This window comes from Mizuhopecten yessoensis, unplaced genomic scaffold (genome assembly GCF_002113885.1).
Source record: "Mizuhopecten yessoensis strain PY_sf001 unplaced genomic scaffold, ASM211388v2 scaffold11131, whole genome shotgun sequence".
NCBI lineage: Eukaryota > Metazoa > Mollusca > Bivalvia > Pectinida > Pectinidae > Mizuhopecten > Mizuhopecten yessoensis.
Genome location: NW_018408895.1, coordinates 895,380 through 919,840, shown reverse-complemented (window position 1 = coordinate 919,840; position 24,461 = coordinate 895,380). Strand labels below are relative to the sequence as shown.

At 39.1% G+C, this 24,461-nt stretch overlaps 1 protein-coding gene across 2 annotated transcripts in view; it reads right to left on the bottom strand.

The window, feature by feature from the left end:
- Positions 1–1,202: 1,202 nt before the first annotated feature.
- The window catches only part of LOC110466366 (NAD-dependent protein deacetylase sirtuin-2-like), a 33,988-nt gene continuing 10,729 nt past the window's right edge, over positions 1,203–24,461 (bottom strand). For both annotated transcript variants that reach the window (XM_021522810.1, XM_021522812.1), the window contains 13 exons: positions 24,113–24,125; positions 20,377–20,535; positions 19,768–19,874; positions 18,965–19,021; positions 16,765–16,833; positions 12,361–12,484; positions 11,796–11,864; positions 9,024–9,079; positions 8,708–8,784; positions 8,067–8,121; positions 7,643–7,710; positions 3,625–3,691; positions 1,203–3,134 (listed from right to left, as the gene is read on the bottom strand). In XM_021522810.1, coding sequence (XP_021378485.1) covers positions 2,793–3,134; positions 3,625–3,691; positions 7,643–7,710; positions 8,067–8,121; positions 8,708–8,784; positions 9,024–9,079; positions 11,796–11,864; positions 12,361–12,484; positions 16,765–16,833; positions 18,965–19,021; positions 19,768–19,874; positions 20,377–20,535; positions 24,113–24,125 — 1,263 coding nt within the window. In that variant the 3' untranslated portion in view covers positions 1,203–2,792. The remainder of the gene's footprint in view (positions 3,135–3,624; positions 3,692–7,642; positions 7,711–8,066; positions 8,122–8,707; positions 8,785–9,023; positions 9,080–11,795; positions 11,865–12,360; positions 12,485–16,764; positions 16,834–18,964; positions 19,022–19,767; positions 19,875–20,376; positions 20,536–24,112; positions 24,126–24,461) is intronic.

The following is a 24,461-nucleotide window of genomic DNA, read 5'->3' as shown; positions in this document are numbered from 1 at the left end:
CACGTACTGAAATCAGGTCTCGCTCACCTCTCCATATTTTGGGGCATTTGGTAATTTTTAGTACAAAGATTTAGCCTTATTTATAACTTGGACAACATGAAATATACCTGGTAACTGCTTATACACTTCAAATCAGCAACGACAATATATTTCATATTGTGGTTTTCTTTTCTTGAAACAATGATAATATCTGCCTGTCACATACCTTAGACAAGAGGCCCAACGGGCCTGATCGCTTACCTGTTATTAATCTCACAATTGTAACCTTAAAAGAGGACTAAAATAAAGCTACAGGCAAAATATCAGCGTCTTGACTTAAAGTTTAAAGTAATTCAGAAAAAATTAGCAAAGGTCATTCATTTGAACAAACTTGGTAGCCCTTCATCTCAGCATGTTACTGGCCAAATATCATCACCCTAGGCCTCTCAGTTATTTAGGGGAGTCGTTTAAAGGTTTTAAACATATTTGACCCCAGTGACCTTGAATATAAATCAAGGTCATTTATTTGAACAAACTTGGTAGCCCTTCATCCCAGCATGTTACTGGCCAAATATCATCACCCTAGGCCTCTCGGTTCTTCAGAAGAAGTCGTTTAAAGGTTTTAAACATATTTGACCCCTGTGACCTTGAATATAAATCAAGGTCATTTATTTGAACAAACTTGGTAGCCCTTCATTTCAGCATGGTACTGGCCAACTATCATCACATTAGGCCTCTTGGTTATTCAGAAGAAGTCGTTTAAAGGTTTTAAACATATTTGACCCCTGTGACCTTGAATATAAATCAAGGTAATTTATTTGAACAAACTTGGTAGCCCTTCATTTCAGCATGGTACTGGCCAAATATCATCACCCTAGGCCTCTCGGTTATTCAGAAGAAGTCGTTTAAAGGTTTTAAACATATTTGACCCCAGTGACCTTGAATACAAATCAAGGTCATTTATTTGAACAAACTTGGTAGGCCTTCATCCCAGCATGTTACTGGTCAAAGACCATCACCCTAGGCCCCTTGGTTATTCAGAAGAAGTTGTTTAAAGATTTTAACATATTTGACCCCTGTGACCTTGAAAATGGTTGAAGGTCATTTATTTGAACAAACTTGGTAGCCCTTCATCCCAGCATGCTTCTGGCCAAATATCATTAGCCTAGCCCTTTTGGTTACTGAGAAGAAGTTGTTTAAAGTAAAAAGTTGACGCCGGACGGACGATGGACGGATGACGGACGCCGCACCATGCCATAAGCTCACTTGGCCCTTCGGGCCAGGTGAGCTAATAATCCATATACCGGCTGTACCACAGTTCGTTTATGATATAAGGTCAGACCTAGTAATCTGATGCTGCTTTCAGGTGAGCCTTGACAAAGCCTTACAAGGCCTGCATAAACTTTTGCATATCCGCCAGGATTTATACCAAAAAATGTTACATTTAAAAACAGACGAACTGGTTGTTCCACATAAGCGTAAACGAACAGGCTCTCCACTTGTAGAGTAGAGTTCAGTGAGTCAAGGTGCACGATGAGTGAAACTGCTGAAAAATATAAAAGGGTGGGGGGGTTGATGTGACAACATGGGCAATAGCAGCATTAATTTTTGTGTGAAAAATGATAACAAAAAGCTTGGTGATCACAGGTGAAATTACTTTGTTATTAAACAATGAACAAGGGGCCATAACTCTGTATATAGCATGGTATAGCACAATATAATACATAACACTCTGCCTTAGCAATGAATATAAATATAGCAATCTAGGTGATTGTAGGTTGCCATACCATTATATGTTCTGTCATAGACGGGTGTACAAATAATACTAAAAAACACTTATAATAATTATAATTTTATAGGAGGGGTTGACCAAAATACCAATACAAAGCGGGATTAAAATACAGTGTATAAAAATTCCATCATTAATGGTCATTATGTATTCAAAAACAAACTTACCAACCCTCAACAACTGTTGTAATGTATTCAAAAACAAGCTGACCAACCCTCAACAACTGTTGTAATGTATTCAAAAACAAACTGACCGACCCTCAACAACTGTTGTAATGTATTCAAAAACAAACTGACCAACCCTCAACAACTGTTGTAATGTATCAAAAACAAACTGGCCAACCCTCAACAACTGTTGTTATGTAATAAAAAAAACAAATACATCAACTATAAAATGTCATTCTTGCTCATGATCAATTTCGAATTTTGATTATAATATACAAGTGCATATTTTATATTGTTTTTTGATAATCTAATGTTATCTAGTGAACACAGCACTGTGTATAACAATATACATAACAAGTGCCTTAACAAGTTGTAATATCGTCGAAAACAATCATTTGTACAGAGCTAGTACCAAGAAATAAGGTATTACACTCACACTACCAGTAAGTTTGCTTTGGTAGGCTAATGCACCCATTATCACACATACAACTAGCCTAGTCAATTCCCCTCCTCAGCTGATACGTTCTTCATTGAAATAAATTGTACTTTTGAATAAATATAAACACAACAAAGGCAAGTTCTATAAAGAAACGCAGCTAAATAAAGCAAGAAATAAAATCAACATAAATCTCTTAATTAAGTGCTACAGCATGTTTGAAAGAAAAACAGTTGTTTTCCATATAAAATGTACTGTAAAGTGGGAATCATGACGTGTGGAACATTTGCTTTGTGACTCTTAGATTACTCGGTGTTGACATTTTTGCACTGATTCTGAAATCTATATATTCTATTTATTTACAGTTTATATCTGTAGAGTAGTTAACATTGTGTTTAAATGTAACCCCATCATTTTTTTCTCCTTAAACTTTACTTGAACTTGTGGATTTTGAACTAGAACTTGTGGATTTTGAACTAGAACTTGTGGATACTGAAGGCCCATAAGTGGCTTTTCCCGAGGAGGATTTCTGTTTTACTGATAGCTGTTGAATGTAAGCGTTTGAGGGAGTGTCTTTCTCAGTTCCAGGTGAGGACTTTCCAGGGTTAGATTCGTTCATTACAGCAGATTTTGATTGGTCCACTGTTTTTCCATCTGACTTTGTCATCTGTTCCCCACCCTGAAGACGTTCACTTTTGGCTTTCAGAATTTTCACATTCTCATCAATTTTGGCGTGTTCTTCTTTTACAATCTGTAGTAGCTCTTCCTATAAAATAAAAATATATACTATATAACATATGATAATAAAACATTGCATTTCTTCCATAATAAATAAACATATAGTTTTACAGAGTAAATGAAGACTAAGCAAGTATCTAAGGTGTTGAATTTTGCAGATTTACCTTGGGTCCAGTACTTTTGTGCTTGGATGGATCTACAGGTAAACATGGGCCTAGAAAACCGTCTAAAGAATGGACTTAATATATACACAAGCCTAACATATGTATACATAATAACGCTTCAAAGATTATACAGATAACTTAGGTCTATCAAATATCTTAGGCTACTGACTTTATAGATGGCCTTAGGTTTAACAAAATAGTGACATATTTATTAGATATATGTTGCTATAGCTGAATAGGGGTATTTATCTATAAAATCACTATTAGGTTTACATTATCTCAGCTACCTAATTCATCAAATCCTAACCTAGCTATCCAACACAATCCTTACTACCTGTTTGCTTGCTGACTTACCTTCCAGCCCAGCTTCTCTGCCAAAAGGAGACAACCATCATCACAAGTTCCTTGCCAAAACACATCTCTACAGAGAAAAATAACATACATTTAAGTCAGGTAAACAATTAATGTCTGCAAAATAGGGGTACCCAACTTGACTCGTCGGTGACGAGACATGGGACAAGAAGGTATATCCGTCCCAACAATCCATAAGCATGACCACAAAGTGCCCTGAGTTGATGAAGGGGCCTTCGGGTTCAGCTTGTATATAATATTGAAAAAAAATTCTGCAGGTGAAGCCAGCATGCTAGCCAGGGTAATTGAATTGTATGATCAAATGCAAGATAAAAAAAATATTGCGATGGTACATGGTTCCATATACATGTAGTCACATGGTGTCAAAATAATTCAATGTGCCCAGAGTTACCGACTGTGTTACAGACTTGACCTTGGGACGTGGAGGTAGGACACAGACTGTGTTACAGAATTGACCTTGGGACGCAGAGGTTGGACACAGACTGTGTTACAGACTTGACCTCGTGACGCGGAGGTAGAACACAGACTGTGTTACAGACTTGACCTCGGGACGTGGAGGTAGGACATAGACTGTGTTACAGACTTGACCTTGGGATGCAGATGTTGGACACAGACTGTGTTACAGACTTGACCTCGGGACTTGGAGGTAGGACACAGACTGTGTTACAGACTTGACCTTGGGACGCAGAAGTCGGACACAGACTGTGTTACAGACTTGACCTCGGGACGGGGAGGTAGGACACAGACTGTGTTACAGACTTGACCTCGGAACGTGGATGTAGGACACAGACTGTGTTACAGACTTGACCTTGGGACGCAGAAGTTGGACACAGACTGTGTTACAGACTTGACCTCGGGACGGGGAGGTAGGACACAGACTGTGTTACAGACTTGACCTCGTGACATGGAGGTAGAACACAGACTGTGTTACAGACTTGACCTCGGGACGGGGAGGTAGGACACAGACTGTGTTACAGACTTGACCTCGGAACGTGGAGGTAGGACACAGACTGTGTTACAGACTTGACCTCGTGACATGGAGGTAGAACACAGACTGTGTTACAGACTTGACCTTGGGACGTGGAGGTAGGACACAGACTGTGTTACATACTTGACCTCGGGACGTGGAGGTAGGATACAGACTGTGTTACAGACTTGACCTCTTGACGTGGAGGTAGGACACAGTCTGTGTTACAGACTTGACCTCGGAACGTGGAGGTAGGATACAGACTGTGTTACAGACTTGACCTGGGGACGTGGAGGTAGGACACAGACTATGTTACAGACTGGCCCTCAGGACGCGGAGGTGGGACACCGACTGTGTTACAGACTTGACCTTGGGACGTGGAGGTAGGACACAGACTATGTTACAGACTGGACCTCAGGACGCGGAGGTGGGACACCGACTGTGTTACAGACTTGACCTTGGGACGCGGAGGTGGGACACAGACTGTGTTACAGACTTGACCTCGGGACGCGGAGGTAGGACACAGACTGTGTTACAGACTTGACCTCGGAACGTGGAGGTAGGATACAGACTGTGTTACAGACTTGACCTCGTGACATGGAGGTAGAACACAGACTGTGTTACAGACTTGACCTCGGAACGTGGAGGTAGGATACAGACTGTGTTACAGACTTGACCTCGGAACGTGGAGGTAGGATACAGACTGTGTTACAGACTTGACCTCGGAACGTGGAGGTAGGATACAGACTGTGTTACAGACTTGACCTCGTGACATGGAGGTAGAACACAGACTGTGTTACAGACTTGACCTAGGGACATGGAGGTAGGACACAGACTATGTTACAGACTTGACCTATGGACGTGGAGGTAGGACACAGACTGTGGTACAGACTTGACCTCGGGACGTGGAGGGAGGACACAGACTGTGTTACAGACTTGACCTTGGGACGTTGAGGTAGGACACAGACTATGTTACAGACTTGACCAAGGGACGTGGAGGTAGGACACAGACTGTGGTACAGACTTGACCTCGGGACGTGGAGGTAAGACACAGACTGTGTTACAGACTTGACCTCGGAACGTGGAGGTAGGATACAGACTGTGTTACAGACTTGACCTCGGAACGTGGAGGTAGGATACAGACTGTGTTACAGACTTGACCTCGGAACGTGGAGGTAGGATACAGACTGTGTTACAGACTTGACCTCGGAACGTGGATGTAGGACACAGACTGTGTTACAGACTTGACCTCGTGACGCGGAGGTAGGACACAGACTGTGTTACAGACTTGACCTAGGGACATGGAGGTAGGACACAGACTATGTTACAGACTTGACCAAGGGACGTGGAGGTAGGACACAGACTGTGTTACAGACTTGACCTCAGGACGTGGAGGTAGGACACAGACTATGTTACAGACTTGACCTAGGGACGTGGAGGTAGGACACAGACTGTGTTACAGACTTGACCTCGGGACATGGAGGTAAGACACAGACTGTGTTACAGACTTGACCTCGGGACGTTGAGGTAAACCTGAACACCCTGGAACATCAGTGTAGAAAACTAAGGCTGCCTAGTAAGTCTCCTGACCCTTAACCCTTTCACCCCTAGGTTACTGTAGTAGACTCTACCATACATTTATCTGGATGAGTCCATTGTGGTCCACAGTGGTGAAAGGGTTAATTGTGTAGTGAGTGGTTTTTAAGAAATCAGAAAAATCTGACTACCACATATAAATAGCAAGTCTGTTACCAACTAAATAGGAAAGTTTGGTTTGGTTTGGTTTGGTGTAGTATTGTTTAATGTCCAACAGTTATGGTCATTTAAGGACGGCCTCCCCTGTATGCAAGATGCATGCGTGTAGTGTATGCGTGCATGTTTTGGGAGGCTGCGATATGTTCGTGTTTGTCTCCTTGTGATAGGAAAGGAGGAGACAATAAGATAAGATCTGCTCTAGGAATACAACTGATTCTGTAAAAGGGATAGAAGGGGATTACTGACCCACTTCTTACATTCTCTCCTATGTCTGACACTGAGAATAGTCCCTTCATCTTTCTATTAAATGATGAGGATGCACCAGTCGATGAAACAACCGATGGATACATCAGAACCTGCTCCAAGTCTGTTGTGATTGATTCTCCTGATGTTATTCAACTTCAACTCATCAATTGTGCTGAGTACTTTTAGGTATCCAGACGAGGGGCAAAGGGCCTCATCATCTATCACTATAATGTGGCTCTTTACTGTCATAGTTTTAGTATATTACAGTATTCTACCGACTATAAATTATATTAATCTAACTTACCTGTAATTGTCTTCATCATCAAACTTTCCTGTAATTGTCTTCATCATCAAACTTACCTGTAATTGTCTTTATCATCAAACTTACCTGTAATTGTCTTCATCATCTAACTTACCTGTAATTGTCTTCATCATCAAACTTACCTGTAATTGTCTTTATCATCAAACTTACCTGTAATTGTCTTCATCATCAAACTTACCTGTAATTGTCTTCATCATCAAACTTACCTGTAATTGTCTTCATCATCAAACTTACCTGTAATTGTCTTCATCATCAAACTTACCTGTAATTGTCTTCATCATCAAACTTACCTGTAATTGTCTTCATCATCAAACTTACCTGTAATTGTCTTCATCATCAAACTTACCTGTAATTGTCTTCATCATCAAACTTACCTGTAATTGTCTTCATCATCAAACTTACCTGTAATTGTCTTCATCATCAAACTTACCTGTAATTGTCTTCATCATCAAACTTACCTGTAATTGTCTTCATCATCAAACTTACCTGTAATTGTCTTCATCATCAAACTTACCTGTAATTGTCTTCATCATCTAACTTACCTGTAATTGTCTTCATCATCAAACTTACCTGTAATTGTCTTCATCATCAAACTTACCTGTAATTGTCTTTATCATCAAACTTACCTGTAATTGTCTTCATCATCAAACTTACCTGTAATTGTCTTCATCATCTAACTTACCTGTAATTGTCTTCATCATCAAACTTACCTGTAATTGTCTTCATCATCAAACTTGAAGCCTCCTCCAAACATTAGCATTGTGATTGGATTGCTTGGCTAGAAGAATGAAGAAAATCAACTAATTTCATATTTAATTAAGAAGTGTTTTATGAAAAAGAACTAAATTAATGGTCTACTGAACTAAAAACAAAGCTTCAACTTTTATTTTTGTTCCCATGTATATAAATATTTTTATTGGCTTCAGTAAAGATTTTTTTTATAGATAAAATAGCATAAATTATGACATTCTTGGCTTTATTTGTGTAAATGGATATCATGGAACATGTATGCTCAGCAATTCATAGAAACAAAGAAAGTGTTCTTGCTTAAATTCAAATGTGTGCATTGATTTTGAAGTATAAGTGTTGAATAAGAAAGGAATTAGAGATAAGCAGTATATATGTACACCTTACCCCCGATCCAGTCTTCTCTAGGTTCATGTACATCCTTGGAGTTTCATGCTTAACTCTGAATACGAGGTCAATATTAATTTAGAGTGAGATATCTATACCTTAAGATAAAGTATAACATCATTTATTAGTATGTTATATCGTAGAACGTTTATGAAGCAAAACCATAAAACATAATAAGACTACAACCAACACAATGAAAGTGAAGGACAATACACAAAATAGCTGTACAACAGATATGTGAAAGTGGAGAGTACCTTGGTAATCTACATAAAAATTAAACGTATGATAACTTTCATTTGTGTGTATGATGACTGAAGACCACATTATTTGTCAGTATACAAATACTATAGGAGGATGTGTCGAGGGGTAGAGGGTTCAACATATGTGATTGGATTTTGACAAGGCAAGAGGGTTCATCTGAGGGGTAGCACACATAAGGGCCAACTTTCAGCAACAACACTTTATTTAAATATGGGGTTTCTGGGAAGCATATGATTCTAAAATTACACTAACATTAACATATATCTACACTAATTATATTTAAAGTTGACAATAACGTTTAATACTATTTAAAAATGTCACCAAGGAAAAATGTGTCAGTTGTGTTACTATGTCATGTGGTAAAGGTGTAAGCCGAGTACCTGTTGGTGAGGGCTGCAAACGGCTGCACCACAAGGGAGGTTCCCATGACCAGCAGCAAGTCACACTTCCCCATGTCCTGAATGACATAAATACACATTAAGTCACACTTCCCCATGTCCTGAATGACATAAATACACATTAAGTCACACTTCCCCATGTCCTGAATGACATAAATACACATTAAGCATATGGTACTGTGTACAAAACAATACAAGACTTTTATTATCACCTATTTAAAAACTCTAAAACCATTCTAAAATCTGATAAGAAGGCAATATAAATGTCAAATATGAATACAAATATAGCTTCCATTACCTGCGATGATAATTCTGCAAACCTTTTAGGAAGAGACTCTCCAAAGAACACAATATCTGAAATGAGGAGGTTATTAAGTTAACAAAATATTATGTATACTAAATTTCAGAAATGAGAATGTCACTCTGCAGGAATGTATACACAGACACACTGACAAAGTGATAACTTTATATGCCCCTTATAGGCTAAGATATAAAGTGTTTTGAATGATCCTTCTTAGCTTCTTACGATAGGGAACTCTAAAAATTTGTCAATCCTAACTACATGTATGTTGAACACAATCACTGTATATTCTTACTTCACAACAAGAATTACATAGGGATTGAACGGTGTTTTTTTAATTTTCATGCTGGTATGAACACAAATCGGTTACATCTATATCGCATGAAGCCCTATAGCTAGCGGGCTTCATGTTTAATATAGATGTAACTGATTTGCGTTCATACCAGCATGAAAATTTAAAAAACACCATTCAATCCATATATATACATTTTTACTATAGAACAATTGTTGAATTTTATTTATTTTTAAATGCTCAATTTATTCACTGCGTTTTGTATATGCGTCGTCCTTTACACGACATTTGCGGAACAGCCCTATTTCAATACATGAATTCCACGGGAGTGGATGTGTCGCCAGCACTTTTAGCAAGAAAAGTATTTTGGCTTGAGTTGTCGAGTAAACAGATAGGCCAAAACGCGGAATATAATATATGTTGAACATAATTGCTTCCAGCATTCCTGTACAAAATTTGAAAGGAATGGATTAAAAAATTAAGCAAGAGGCCCATGGGCCTTAACGGTCACCTGATATATTTATACAGAGAGTTGATTTTGTTTTTTAACATGAACTGAAATATTATTCAAAGTGACAAAAAACAATAAAACCACCTTATTCAATATCTAGCATACAGATTTCAGACTAAAAAGTATTTGAAACTAGCACCTCTGATTCTAAAGAAGGAAAATGAAGACATTTTAGCACACTGACTCCTTTGAGCCCCACCCTACAGCCCTTGGGGGTAGGACTGGCTCAAAATTTTCAAAGTATCAAACTGTCAACTCAGGGTTATAATTCCAATCAAGTTATTAAAGTATCATTTGCAATCATAAATCATAATAAATTTTGCCCTCCTTCCCCAGGGGGTAAACGTGAGACCCTAGGGTCATAAACCTTAAGACCCTTCCATCTATGAAGAGTATTTGATTCTACCATATCTGGGTCTTGAGAAGAAGATTTTTGAAATTTCAGTCAATTCAACCCTTTTTGGCCCCACCCATCAGCCCCTGGGGGTCAGTCAGGGCTCATAGGTGCATACTATCAAACTGCTACCTAATACTGATAATGCTAACCCAAATTGAATTACTTCCAATGGAAATTAAACAAATGTTGGTCCAAAATGTGATTTCCCTATATAAACTTTAGTAAAGTTTACCCCCTCCCCAGGGGGAAACGTGAGACCCCAGGGTCAAGAAATTCACAATTTTGGTATAGCACCTTAAGACCCTTCCATATATGAAGAGTATTAGATTCTACCATATCTGGGTCTTGAGAAGAAGATTTTTAAATTTTTTGTCAATTTGACCCTTTTTGGCCCCGCCCCTCAGGCCCCTGGAGGCTTGGGACTAAACCGGCCACTGTTTTTGTTGACCTTTGTCCATGGAAGGTCCCTGCAAAATTTCTTTTAAATTGGTTTAGGGGTTTTGGAGAAGAAGTCGAAAATGTAAATTGTTTACGGACGGACGACGGACGACAGACGACGACGGACAAATGGCGATCGCAATAGGTCACTTGAGACTTTGTCTCAGGTCACCTAAAAAGTTCTTGCATTTACCACACAATGTATTATTTGGCAATAAAAGGGGCATAACTCCACCAAAAATGCACATAAACTTCTGAAATGCAAAGTTGTCTGAGATATATTGGTATGCAATATGTGCAGCAGGTTTGAGTTCAATCAACCCAAGGAACTCAAGTTATCGCATAGAAACCTTGTTTCGGACGACGCAACCGACGCTGCTGCAGCCGAGGCCGACAAAGTAATACCTATGTCGCCTCAGGTTGCAGACGACACAAAAATTGGTGGCAATAATAAACCATAGTCATTTGAGCCTTTGACGCAGGGGCATTATCCATGTTATCCGAAGCGAAGCGACAAGACTCTCATTGAACAAGGTCAATCTATGATGTCATAAGTAAACCGTGTGGTATGCCATGAGAGTTTTTGCTTTCATAGTCAAATGAAAAGCATTTCTGCTTGTAATGCTTATATAGTGGGTTGCAGCGCAAATGTAAATATATAAACATTAATACAATGGCAAACATATACAATCAGGAGTGTTGTTCCACGCAGGTTTGTTTTTCCCTATGATATCATATCCCCAACCCAAAGATACTTTTCCGAGTAAATTAAAATGTTAACCCTGACAATGATATCTTTGACAATTCTTCAGTGATAACTCTACCAAGAGTTGTGTTAATAGTGTTATGTTCAATCAGCTTCTGAGTTCCATGGAGTATTTTCAGACTATTTCTGGATCAACAAAAGCAGTATGTACATTTGACACATAAACAAAGGCTACATTCACATATCCAGGTCCAGATCTGGGCCTGTCGTTTTCTTTCCAGGTTCAACCGTTTCAACTTGTTGAACTGGATACGGGAAAGGGGCCAAAGTACTGTATACTGATAATTGATTTCACTGGAATATCGTTGGACTGTTGGTTATCTAAACAAAAACAAAAATCTGACAATCGACTGACAAATACTTACCAGGTTTGACAACGTTATCCTCACAACCGGGTTCTTGGCACTTAGGTACTTCTCCAGCGAACACTTTATCTAAAATAAACAGGAAATGTAATCAAAAAATCTTGAAATGAATAACTACAGTATATCATTGGTTGCAATATCGACACTAAAAAAACATGATGAATAAATACAAAAAAGATGTTATAATTTAAAACTGGAGAATCTCACGAACTATCATTGTCTATAATATGTTTATGTGTTTATATAAAATTTGATTGCATGTTTAAAACGGATGAAAGTCAATTTTAACACATTGCTCTTCCATGTCAATTTAAAAAGTAATATCAGTAAATGAACCTAAACACAACACATCAGTGACCCAAAAGTTAAACGAAGGAATTGGGGTTACACAAGTTACAGTTTATTTTCACATCGAAACGTAAACAGCAGAACCTCAGGGAATTTCCCCTTCAGACAAGTTTCAGACAAAAAAAGGTTCAATCTTTGACAGGCAGCATCCACTGATAGACTCAGACAGAAAATTCAATTCTTGTTAGTATATACTTCAGTAGTCAGAATATCATACCTTCTATGAAATCTTTACTGTATTCCTTTTCACAAATAAGGCAGTGAGCAGTGCGGAAACTACCATGAGCTTCGACCAATTTTTCTGGATCAAGTCCTGCATGAGTTTCAAGGGTATCAATGTTCTAGAAATATAAACAATATGAATACAACTACCCAATAGTTGTTAATGATGACTGAAAATAAGTCCTCACTTTTGTCCTAATCAACTCAACACAGAAACCAGAATGCTGTTACAATTTCTGTATAAGCTGTACTGAATAGCAGATGTGTCACTCTGCCATCACCATCAAACCAATAACCTGCAATCAATAATTATATTTATATGTAGATGTCAACTTAACTACAGTTGTTCCCTTATCTAGATATAGATCTCCACTTAACTACAGTTGTTCCCTTACCTAGATATAGATCACCACACAACTGCAGTTGTCCCTGTACCTAGATATAGATCTCCACTTAACTACAGTTGTCCCCTTACCTAGATATAGATCACCACACAACTACAGTTGTCCTGTACCTAGATATAGATCTCCACTTAACTACAGTTGCCCCCTAATCTATATATAGATTTCCACTTAACTACAGTTGTCCTGTACCTTGATATATATCTCCACTTTACTACAGTTGTCTGCTTATCTAGATATAGATCTCTACTTAACTACAGTTGCCCCTTTACCTAAATATATATCTCCACAAAACTACAGTTGTTCCCTTATCTAGATATAGATCTCAACTTATCTACAGTTGTTACCTTACCTAGATATAAATCTCCACACAACTACAATTGTCACCTTACCTAGATATATATCTCCACACAACTACAGTTGCCCCCTTACCTAGATATAGATCTCCACTTAACTACAGTTGTCACCTTACCTAGATATAGATCTCTACTTAACTACAGTTGTCATGCCTTACCTGGGTATAGTTATAGCAGTACCTGGGTATCAAGCTAGCCCTTAACTGGGTAAAGTTATAGCGTTACCTGGGTGCCATGCCTTACCTGGGTATAGTTATAGCAGTACCTGGGTATCAAGCCTTACCTGGGTAAAGTTATAGCAGTACCTGGGAGTCATGCCTTACCTGGTTATAGTTATAGCAGTACCTGGTGTCATGCCTTACCTGGGTATAGCTATAGCAGTACCTGGATGTCATGCCTTACCTGGGTATAGCTATAGCAGTACCAGGGTGTCATGTCTTACCTGGGTATAGTTATAGCAGTACCTGGGTGTCATGCCTTACCTGGGTATAGCTATTGCAGTACCTGGATGTCATGCCTTACCTGGGTATAGCTATAGCAGTACCTGGGTGTCATGTCTTACCTGGGTATAGCTATAGCAGTACCTGGGTGTCATGCCTTACCTGGGTATAGCTATAGCAGTACCTGGGTGTCATGCCTTACCTGGGTATAGCTATAGCAGTACCTGGATGTCATGCCTTACCTGGGTATAGCTATAGCAGTACCTGGGTGTCATGCCTTACCTGGGTATAGCTATAGCAGTACCTGGGTGTCATGCCTTACCTGGGTATAGCTATAGCAGTACCTGGGTGTCATGCCTTACCTGGGTATAGCTATAGCAGTACCTGGGTGTCATGCCTTACCTGGGTATAGCTATAGCAGTACCTGGGTGTCATGCCTTACCTGGGTATAGCTATAGCAGTACCTGGATGTCATGCCTTACCTGGGTATAGCTATAGCAGTACCTGGGTGTCATGCCTTACCTGGGTATAGCTATAGCAGTACCTGGGTGTCATGCCTTACCTGGGTATAGCTATAGCAGTACCTGGGTGTCATGCCTTACCTGGGTATAGCTATAGCAGTACCTGGGTGTCATGCCTTACCTGGGTATAGCTATAGCAGTACCTGGGTGTCATGCCTTACCTGGGTATAGCTATAGCAGTACCTGGGTGTCATGCCTTACCTGGGTATAGCTATAGCAGTACCTGGGTGTCATGCCTTACCTGGGTATAGCTATAGCAGTACCTGGGTGTCATGCCTTACCTGGGTATAGCTATAGCAGTACCTGGGTGTCATGCCTTACCTGGGTATAGCTATAGCAGTACCTGGGTGTCATGCCTTACCTGGGTATAGCTATAGCAGTACCTGGGTGTCATGCCTTACCTGGGTATAGCTATAGCAGTACCTGGATGTCATGCCTTACCTGGGTATAGCTATAGCAGTACCTGGATGTCATGCCTTACCTGGGTATAGCTATAGCAGTACCTGGGTGTCATGCCTTACCTGGGTATAGCTATAGCAGTACCTGGGTGTCATGCCTTACCTGGGTATAGCTATAGCAGTACCTGGGTGTCATGCCTTACCTGGGTATAGCTATAGCAGTACCTGGGTGTCATGCCTTACCTGGGTATAGCTATAGCAGTACCTGGATGTCATGCCTTACCTGGGTATAGCTATAGCAGTACCTGGGTGTCATGCCTTACCTGGGTATAGCTATAGCAGTACCTGGGTGTCATGCCTTACCTGGGTATAGCTATAGCAGTACCTGGATGTCATGCCTTACCTGGGTATAGCTATAGCAGTACCTGGGTGTCATGCCTTACCTGGGTATAGCTATAGCAGTACCTGGGTGTCATGCCTTACCTGGGTATAGCTATAGCAGTACCTGGATGTCATGCCTTACCTGGGTATAGCTATAGCAGTACCTGGGTGTCATGCCTTACCTGGGTATAGCTATAGCAGTACCTGGGTGTCATGCCTTACCTGGGTATAGCTATAGCAGTACCTGGATGTCATGCCTTACCTGGGTATAGCTATAGCAGTACCTGGGTGTCATGCCTTACCTGGGTATAGCTATAGCAGTACCTGGGTGTCATGCCTTACCTGGGTATAGCTATAGCAGTACCTGGATGTCATGCCTTACCTGGGTATAGCTATAGCAGTACCTGGGTGTCATGCCTTACCTGGGTATAGCTATAGCAGTACCTGGGTGTCATGCCTTACCTGGGTATAGCTATAGCAGTACCTGGATGTCATGCCTTACCTGGGTATAGCTATAGCAGTACCTGGGTGTCATGCCTTACCTGGGTATAGCTATAGCAGTACCTGGGTGTCATGCCTTACCTGGGTATAGCTATAGCAGTACCTGGATGTCATGCCTTACCTGGGTATAGCTATAGCAGTACCTGGGTGTCATGCCTTACCTGGGTATAGCTATAGCAGTACCTGGGTGTCATGCCTTACCTGGGTATAGCTATAGCAGTACCTGGATGTCATGCCTTACCTGGGTATAGCTATAGCAGTACCTGGGTGTCATGCCTTACCTGGGTATAGCTATAGCAGTACCTGGGTGTCATGCCTTACCTGGGTATAGCTATAGCAGTACCTGGATGTCATGCCTTACCTGGGTATAGCTATAGCAGTACCTGGGTGTCATGCCTTACCTGGGTATAGCTATAGCAGTACCTGGGTGTCATGCCTTACCTGGGTATAGCTATAGCAGTACCTGGATGTCATGCCTTACCTGGGTATAGCTATAGCAGTACCTGGGTGTCATGCCTTACCTGGGTATAGCTATAGCAGTACCTGGGTGTCATGCCTTACCTGGGTATAGCTATAGCAGTACCTGGATGTCATGCCTTACCTGGGTATAGCTATAGCAGTACCTGGGTGTCATGCCTTACCTGGGTATAGCTATAGCAGTACCTGGGTGTCATGCCTTACCTGGGTATAGCTATAGCAGTACCTGGATGTCATGCCTTACCTGGGTATAGCTATAGCAGTACCTGGGTGTCATGCCTTACCTGGGTATAGCTATAGCAGTACCTGGGTGTCATGCCTTACCTGGGTATAGCTATAGCAGTACCTGGATGTCATGCCTTACCTGGGTATAGCTATAGCAGTACCTGGGTGTCATGCCTTACCTGGGTATAGCTATAGCAGTACCTGGGTGTCATGCCTTACCTGGGTATAGCTATAGCAGTACCTGGATGTCATGCCTTACCTGGGTATAGCTATAGCAGTACCTGGGTGTCATGCCTTACCTGGGTATAGCTATAGCAGTACCTGGGTGTCATGCCTTACCTGGGTATAGCTATAGCAGTACCTGGATGGCATGCCTTACCTGGGTATAGCTATAGCAGTACCTGGATGTCATGCCTTACCTGGGTATAGCTATAGCAGTACCTGGATGGCATGCCATACCTGGGTATAGCTATAGCAGTACCTGGATGGCATGCCTTACCTGGGTATAGCTATAGCAGTACCTGGATGTCATGCCTTACCTGGGTATAGCTATAGCAGTGCCTCGGAGTCATGCCTTACCTGGGTATAGCTATAGCAGTACCTGGGTGTCATGCCTTACCTGGGTATAGCGATAGCAGTACCTGGGTGTCATGCCTTACCTGGGTATAGTAATAGCAGTACGTGGGTGTCATGTCTTACCTGGGTATAGTGGCGTAGCAGAAGGCCTTTGTCATCAAGCATCTTAATGAAGTAGTGGCAAAGGGTCGGCTGCAAAATCACAAGCCAACACTTTATTATTAACAATGTAGACCACCTTCATGTAAAACTGAATGATACAACATGGGAAATGTAAATGAGTCTGAGTTATAGAACCAATATATAAAACATTTACTTGTTTGGAATAGGTCAGTTGATCCTTGAAACTTATTGGGTAGTTAAATATTACATTCTAGCTAATTTCACAATTGTTCAATGCAATCTTATCAGAATTTAATCACTGACATAATATTTATTACTGTCAAATGAGAGGGTAGATGTTAACCTAGCTTATGGTTGATGTGTTCTATTATCAGTGCTGGTATCATCCCTCATTAGATGTTAACCTTATTGTTGATGTGTTCTATTATCAGTGCTGGTATCATCCCTCATTAGATGTTAACCTTATTGTTGATGTGTTCTATTATCAGTGCTGGTATCATCCCTCATTAGATGTTAACCTATGGTTGATGTGTTCTATTATCAGTGCTGGTAAGCATCCCTCATTAGATGTTAACCTTATGGTTGATGGGTTCTATTATCAGTGCTGGTAATCATCCCTCATTAGATGTTAACCTTATGGTTGATGTGTTATATTATCAGTGCTGGTATCATCCCTCATTAGATGTTAACCTTATTGTTGATGTGTTCTATTATCAGTGCTGGTAATCATCACTCATTAGATGTTAACCTTATGGTTGATGTGTTATATTATCAGTGCTGGTATCATCCCTCATTAGATGTTAACCTATGGTTGATGTGTTCTATTATCAGTGCTGGTATCATCCCCCATTAGATGTTAACCTTATGGTTGATGTGTTATATTATCAGTGCTGGTATCATCCCTCATTAGATGTTAACCTATGGTTGATGTGTTCTATTATCAGTGCTGGTATCATCCCTCATTAGATGGTAACCTTATGGTTGATGTGTTCTATTATCAGTGCTGGTAATCACCCCTCATTAGATGTTAACCTTATGGTTGATGTGTTATATTATCAGTGCTGGTATCATCCCTCATTAGATGTTAACCTTATTGTTGATGTGTTCTATTATCAGTGCTGGTATCATCCCTCATTAGATGTTAACCTTATTGTTGATGTGTTCTATTATCAGTGCTGGTATCATCCCTCATTAGATGTTAACCTTATTGTTGATGTGTTCTATTATCAGTGCTGGTAATCATCCCCCATTAGATGTTAACCTTATGGTTGATGTGTTATATTATCAGTGCTGGTATCATCCCTCATTAGATGTTAACCTATGGTTGATGTGTTCTATTATCAGTGCTGGTATCATCCCTCATTAGATGTTAACCTTATTGTTGATGTGTTCTATTATCAGTGCTGGTATCATCCCCCATTAGATGTTAACCTTATGGTTGGTGTGTTCTATTATCAGTGCTGGTAATCATCCCTCATTAGAAGGACTCCATCAATTTTACCAATAGTTACAAAACCCAAATAGGTTGGGAGAGCGTTCCAAATACCTTCATTCAAATCTGAAACAAACTCATGATCTACATCCTAGGGTCAAATTATCTCCCTTTAGCTGCAGGTTATAATAGACATAATATGTTTGTATAGGTAATAAGGCCCCTTAAAAAATGTATGTTTCAGGTACCCGGACCAAACCTTTTTACCTCCGTCCCTAACAAGTTTATCTTACTTGAATGCACTCCATCCAGTGTTGAGATAACTTTTCCACCGGATGCAAAGGAATTAATGGATGACCAAACAAGGTAACTATATATATACCCACCCTCCTTCAAAGGCAGGTATCAAAACCAAATTTAAATCCCAAATTTTTATTTAAAAGACCTAAAAATATGTTTGGTGATTTTATAATTCCTTAAATTAGCCCCACCCCTCAAAAAAAAAAAAATATATATATATCCCTACCAACCTACCCTATTTTTTTCAGTCGTGTTACCTGAAACATTCATATTTTTGTTTTGGCCTAATGTTACTGCTGTTTGGAGTTAATCCGGTATATATTAAGGGTGTCTTTCCAGGGAAATATTTCTGACAATAATATATATATGCAGGACCAGAAAACCAACCAAATATATGTCTATATAGGTTTTCTATCACAGTCTAATTATAGAGGCCCTTTGTGTCACATTGGTTGGAATATTTTATACCTTGAATACACCCGGCCATAGCTCTTTGGCAAGATGGAAAAATGGCTCTGGATTTTTCTGAAAAATGAAATAATATTTTACATAATCAAACACTGTCATCCTCCTGTATGTTGTACTTCTGAAAGATATATCTAGGATCTTGATTTGATATCTTTTGTTGACTCTTTTGACCAAGATTAGTTTTTTGTAGAGAAAAGCTGTGGAGATGAGGAACATTATGAGAGACATATACAACAAGTTTCATCAATAAATCTTCATCACAGACGAGGGCTTAGATTCTGTACCATAATCCAAACAGAGGCATAAGCCGACATTGGGATGTTACAGAATCTTAGCCCGAGCAGTTCGGGTTATCTCAGTCGAGGGCTAAGATTCTGTAACATCCCAACTTGGGATTAGCTTATTTACATTGATAATGTGGATTGTCAATTTCAAGTGGAATACATTGAATGAATACATCGCGAGTGGAATACATTAAATGAATACATCGCTATGTGAAAATTCCGCAAAATGTTGCGGATTGGTGCCAGACAGATCATACGAGATAAAAAAAAAAAGTAGTATAGGGTACATGTTGCATATCTGTCCGAGGTGAAAGAAATACAACATGCATATGGTAATGACATTGCACTGCACACACTCTGTGGTCAATGTAGATATGCTTTTACCATTGATCTTAAGCCTGAACGATTGTTTGATGCAACTTTGCATCCTTTTTCTTGTTTTCATGAGCCTAAGACAATAATCAACAATCTTAAGGCAGAAGTCAGTTTTACCTGATTATATATGCTGTACCTACTTACCCAAAAGTACCCAATATCAAACACAGCCTTAGGATGAGGAAGATTGTACTTCTCTAGGTTGTGGTAAAGGCCTGTATTTGGGGACCTGAAGTCAGGAATGCCTGCCGCTAAAATTGCGAAAAACTCTGGTATAGGAAACAAATAAAATGACATGTTATATCTTAAATGTCTCAAACTCCTTACAAATCCAAGTTTCTAACTCCTTTATAATTTCAGTCCTTTTTTTCTGTACAAACCTATGGCCCTAACTCCTTAAAATGCCTTCTGCTAGTTCGGAGAAAGAGCAGACCTGCTGAATTCGACTACATGTATGTAAGAGGCAACTAATGTAGGGCCCCAATGTCTAAATCTGCATTTAAAATATTCTGGACAAAAATATTTGGTGTTGAAGATTTTCATCTCTTACATAAGAATACAAATGTAAAACAAGAGATATTATGGTTAAATCATGTAAAATGATCTGCATTGTAAGCTATTGGGGATTTATATAAATGTAAGGGTTTGGTACTGGGTTGGAGGAATTTTTTGAACAATTGAGGATACATGTATATCAAAATAGTCCTTGTAAAATAATTACATAATTAACTACACAGTTACCTTCCTACTTACATGTAGAAATACCAGCTCCTGCCATGGTGACGATACTTTTGCACTTCTCACTTTTGATGAAGTTAACGACGCCATCAATGTCCAACGTTTCCAGCAATTGTTCGGGGGTTGGAGCGAGACCAAGTGACAGTTTCATCAAATCCATCAGCCACACCCGACCTGAATTTCAAAAACACCTGGTATCTCTAACATAGCTTCAAAGGGAATCAGGAAAATAGTTTGTTTCACTAAAACAATTCTTAGCCATTTTATTTTATTTATTCTACTAATAGTACAGTGTCTGTTAAAACAGTTTTAGTTGTCATATCACTGAAAATAAATTAAAGTATAATATGAAACATTAGGCAGGTTGTACAGCGTATAAGGGGTCTGCTTTTCATCTGACTTCATCTTATTACAATCACACATTTGAGCAAATGGCATTCTGATCTCCTGTAACCTCCCTGTCCTGACAGCTATCTAGTTAACAGATAGTCTCTTTACCTTATTTTCATATACCATATCGGGTATTGGTTCCTTACTGATAAGGGAAAGAGTGTGAGATCCAATCCTAGGACCTAGCATGGTCATATGACTAATGGTACAAAGAGATCCAATCCTAGGACCTAGCATGGTCATATGACTAATGGTACAAAGAGATCCAATCCTAGGACCTAGCATGGTCATATGACTAATGGTACAAAGAGATCCAATCCTAGGACCTAGCATGGTCATATGACTAATGGTACAAAGAGATCCAATCCTAGGACCTAGCATGGTCATATGACTAATGGTACAAAGAGATCCAATCCTAGGACCTAGCATGGTCATATGACTAATGGTACAAAGAGATCCAATCCTAGGACCTAGCATGGTCATATGACTAATGGTACAAAGAGATCCAATCCTAGGACCTAGCATGGTCATATGACTAATGGTACAAAGAGATCCAATCCTAGGACCTAGCATGGTCATATGACTAATGGTACAAAGAGATCCAATCCTAGGACCTAGCATGGTCATATGACTAATGGTCTTTGTACTAACAGTTCTAGCCAACTGCGCCCAGTTGTTTTCTGATGGTCAAGCTATACAGTCATACCATCATCCTCCCCCACCACCACGTTTATTATGTTTATTGGTTGCCTGTCACTGTAACATTCTTCCCTAATGGTTGACCCTCGGTCAACTGAAACAGCTTCACTCTTCACTATTTGGGCCTATGGCAGTAAACTGGCTCCATCAATAACATGTAACATGGATTCTGAATGTTGCCAGTCTGCTACTATACACCCCAAATCAGTTAATTCAACTGAAGACCCTAGGGTTAGCTGGGCATTATACATCAACTCTATATGGCCCAGGGTAAGACAGTAAGTTGAACTCCAGGCCTAAGTGATGTGACTGCCAACTCTTGCTGCCTGCGAGACGTTTAAGTGACTAGACTATCGATATAGGTTATATATATATTTGTCCTTCCTTTTGTATTCCAGCGTCCACCCCGCAGCTCAGAGATGTCACAATAATTACATATGTTATCCTTGATACTAGAACATGCAGCGAAGCTCTGTTTACTAAGCATACAACAAAGACAAGGGTTTGGCGTAAATAGCTCACCCGATCGAAAATGGAAGGGTTGCCGGATTTATTAAATTATTCTGTATAGCTTGTTCTCTTGAAAGCATTTCTTTCTTGAAATATCTTAACAGAAGACTTGAAATCAAATATGTTTTGTGAAGGTGCGGCAAAATATACTTTTTATTGTCGGTAGTGTCCTGTTGTTTCCCGATAGTGTTTGCCGGTAGTGTGTTATTTGGTTCCCCTACTTTGTTTTTGCATTTTTATCATTTTTACATTCATCACTATATATCATAAACGATAAGAACATGATCATATATTCATCATTTTAATTCTTAAATAGTGCATGCATGTATCAAAAATGGTGATTTTTAGAAGAAAATGACAGCAACCATCTATTATAAAAATGCATTAATCACCCGAAAGGAATTACCAGTTAAATTAGGTGTATTTCTTTATAGACGTGTTTACAACATATGCGCTTTCGCAGTTTCGTAATAGTTATAAATTATGTATCTTCAAGCCTTACGTAACCACACACAAAAAAACATCAGCTTACTATTCGATTCTTTTGAATAAATTTAGGCCTAGTGGCCACTTACATCATACATAAAAACCAAAAACGGTAATACACATCTATAATGCAACAATAACGCAACCAGTTAACACCACGGTGACGCTTTCAAAACAATACGTCACCTGCAGGGTTACTTTTTTTTGGGAGCTGGGGGGGGGAGTAGTATGCTGCTTCACTCGCATTACAAATAGTGTAAGTCTCACCTTCGCATAGTTATACATTGTATGTACAATGATACATTAAAATATACATATATAACAAATGACGAAAGCCACTCTAAAATACATGTAGTTACGAGAAAGTCTATCCATGTAAAAGCACTTCACTTTCGAAGGAACTTTCTTTTAAAATGCCACAATGTTATATTACAATACCAAACTTCATTATACAGAAATCAGCGATTTATTAATTTATTTCATGTACGACGTTTAAGAATAGCTGCTAGAACTTTGGCACTATAGGTAACAAAGTTCTCGTTTGATAAAACGAAGTGTAGCTTTGTATGTGTGTTGGGTTGGCGGTGGGGTTACGTGGGGGAGTTCAACCAAAACGACAGTATATATAACTTCATAGGTTTCACGTCATGTTAACTGGTTTTCACAAAAAATCACTTTCTGTCAACATATACCGTGTTTAAACATAAAACAATATGCCGCGAAAGTAAATGTTGATATGTCAACATTACGCAACATTTAAAACAATATGATGTGTTATTTTACACATTACACGTACTCAACGTAGAAATGTGATACATTTTATTCTTTGTTACTTTAACCAGGTTTACGGTTTTATCAACGAAATGCTAACGAATATGTTAATTATTGTTAAAACTATAGAAAATTGAAATCAATTGAGAAAAAAAAATAGTTTATAAAAAAATCCTATTTTCAATTCATGCGTCCCTTATATCGTTTTCCACGAGCTTCAGGTCAGTCACAGTCGTCCAAGTCATGTTTGATACGAGTTGTTGGCCACAGCTTTTCAGCACTCTACTCTTCATCAGTATGTGGTCAATAGCCTATCGGCTATTCTTCCTCAGGTCCAAGGGAGGTACTGCTACAAGTGATAGGCACCCCTTATCTGTGAATTATCTTATATTGTTATTTGCTGTGTAAATCTATGATATATAGTTCTCTACTACTACACTATTATTTGTTACACAGAATTTGGAGGATAACTTAACAAAGAAAACCATACCAATAATTTCTCCTATCCACACAACTTCTATTGGCAGTTACGATGTAAATCTTAAATCTTACAGTCAGACACAAAATGTAATTCTTGAATCGTACAGTCAGAAACAAAATGTAAATCTTGTATCTTACAGTCAGACACAAAATGTAAATCTTAAATATTACAGTCAGAAACAAAATGTAAATCTTGTATCTTACAGTCAGACACAAAATGTAAATCTTAAATATTACAGTCAGAAACAAAATGTAAATCTTGTATCTTACAGTCAGACACAAAATGTAAATCTTAAATATTACAGTCAGAAACAAAATGTAAATCTTGTATCTTACAGTCAGACACAAAATGTAAATCTTAAATATTACAGTCAGAAACAAAATGTAAATGCTTTAAGGTCATAATCATACTTACGTTCTTCCACTTCCTGAAAATAATCGAAAATCCAATTACATTATGTCAGAATTTATGTGTTAACATGAAGCCCTGTATCACACCTGATGCTAGCTCAATATAGAAATCGTAATACATGATCAAGTATCAGAGAGGTGTAATCAACACACGCTGGAGGTGACAAAGGAACCAACCAGTAAACCTTATACATACAAATGTGTATATTCACAAGGATATCTAACACACATCAAATAAAAAGAGGATTTTTCTTCAAAATCAAAGATTTACTATAAAGGGTTATGAATGTAATCCTGATATATTATTTTAAAATTAGCACAAATTGTATTTAAATGGAATCTTTAAAGTACTA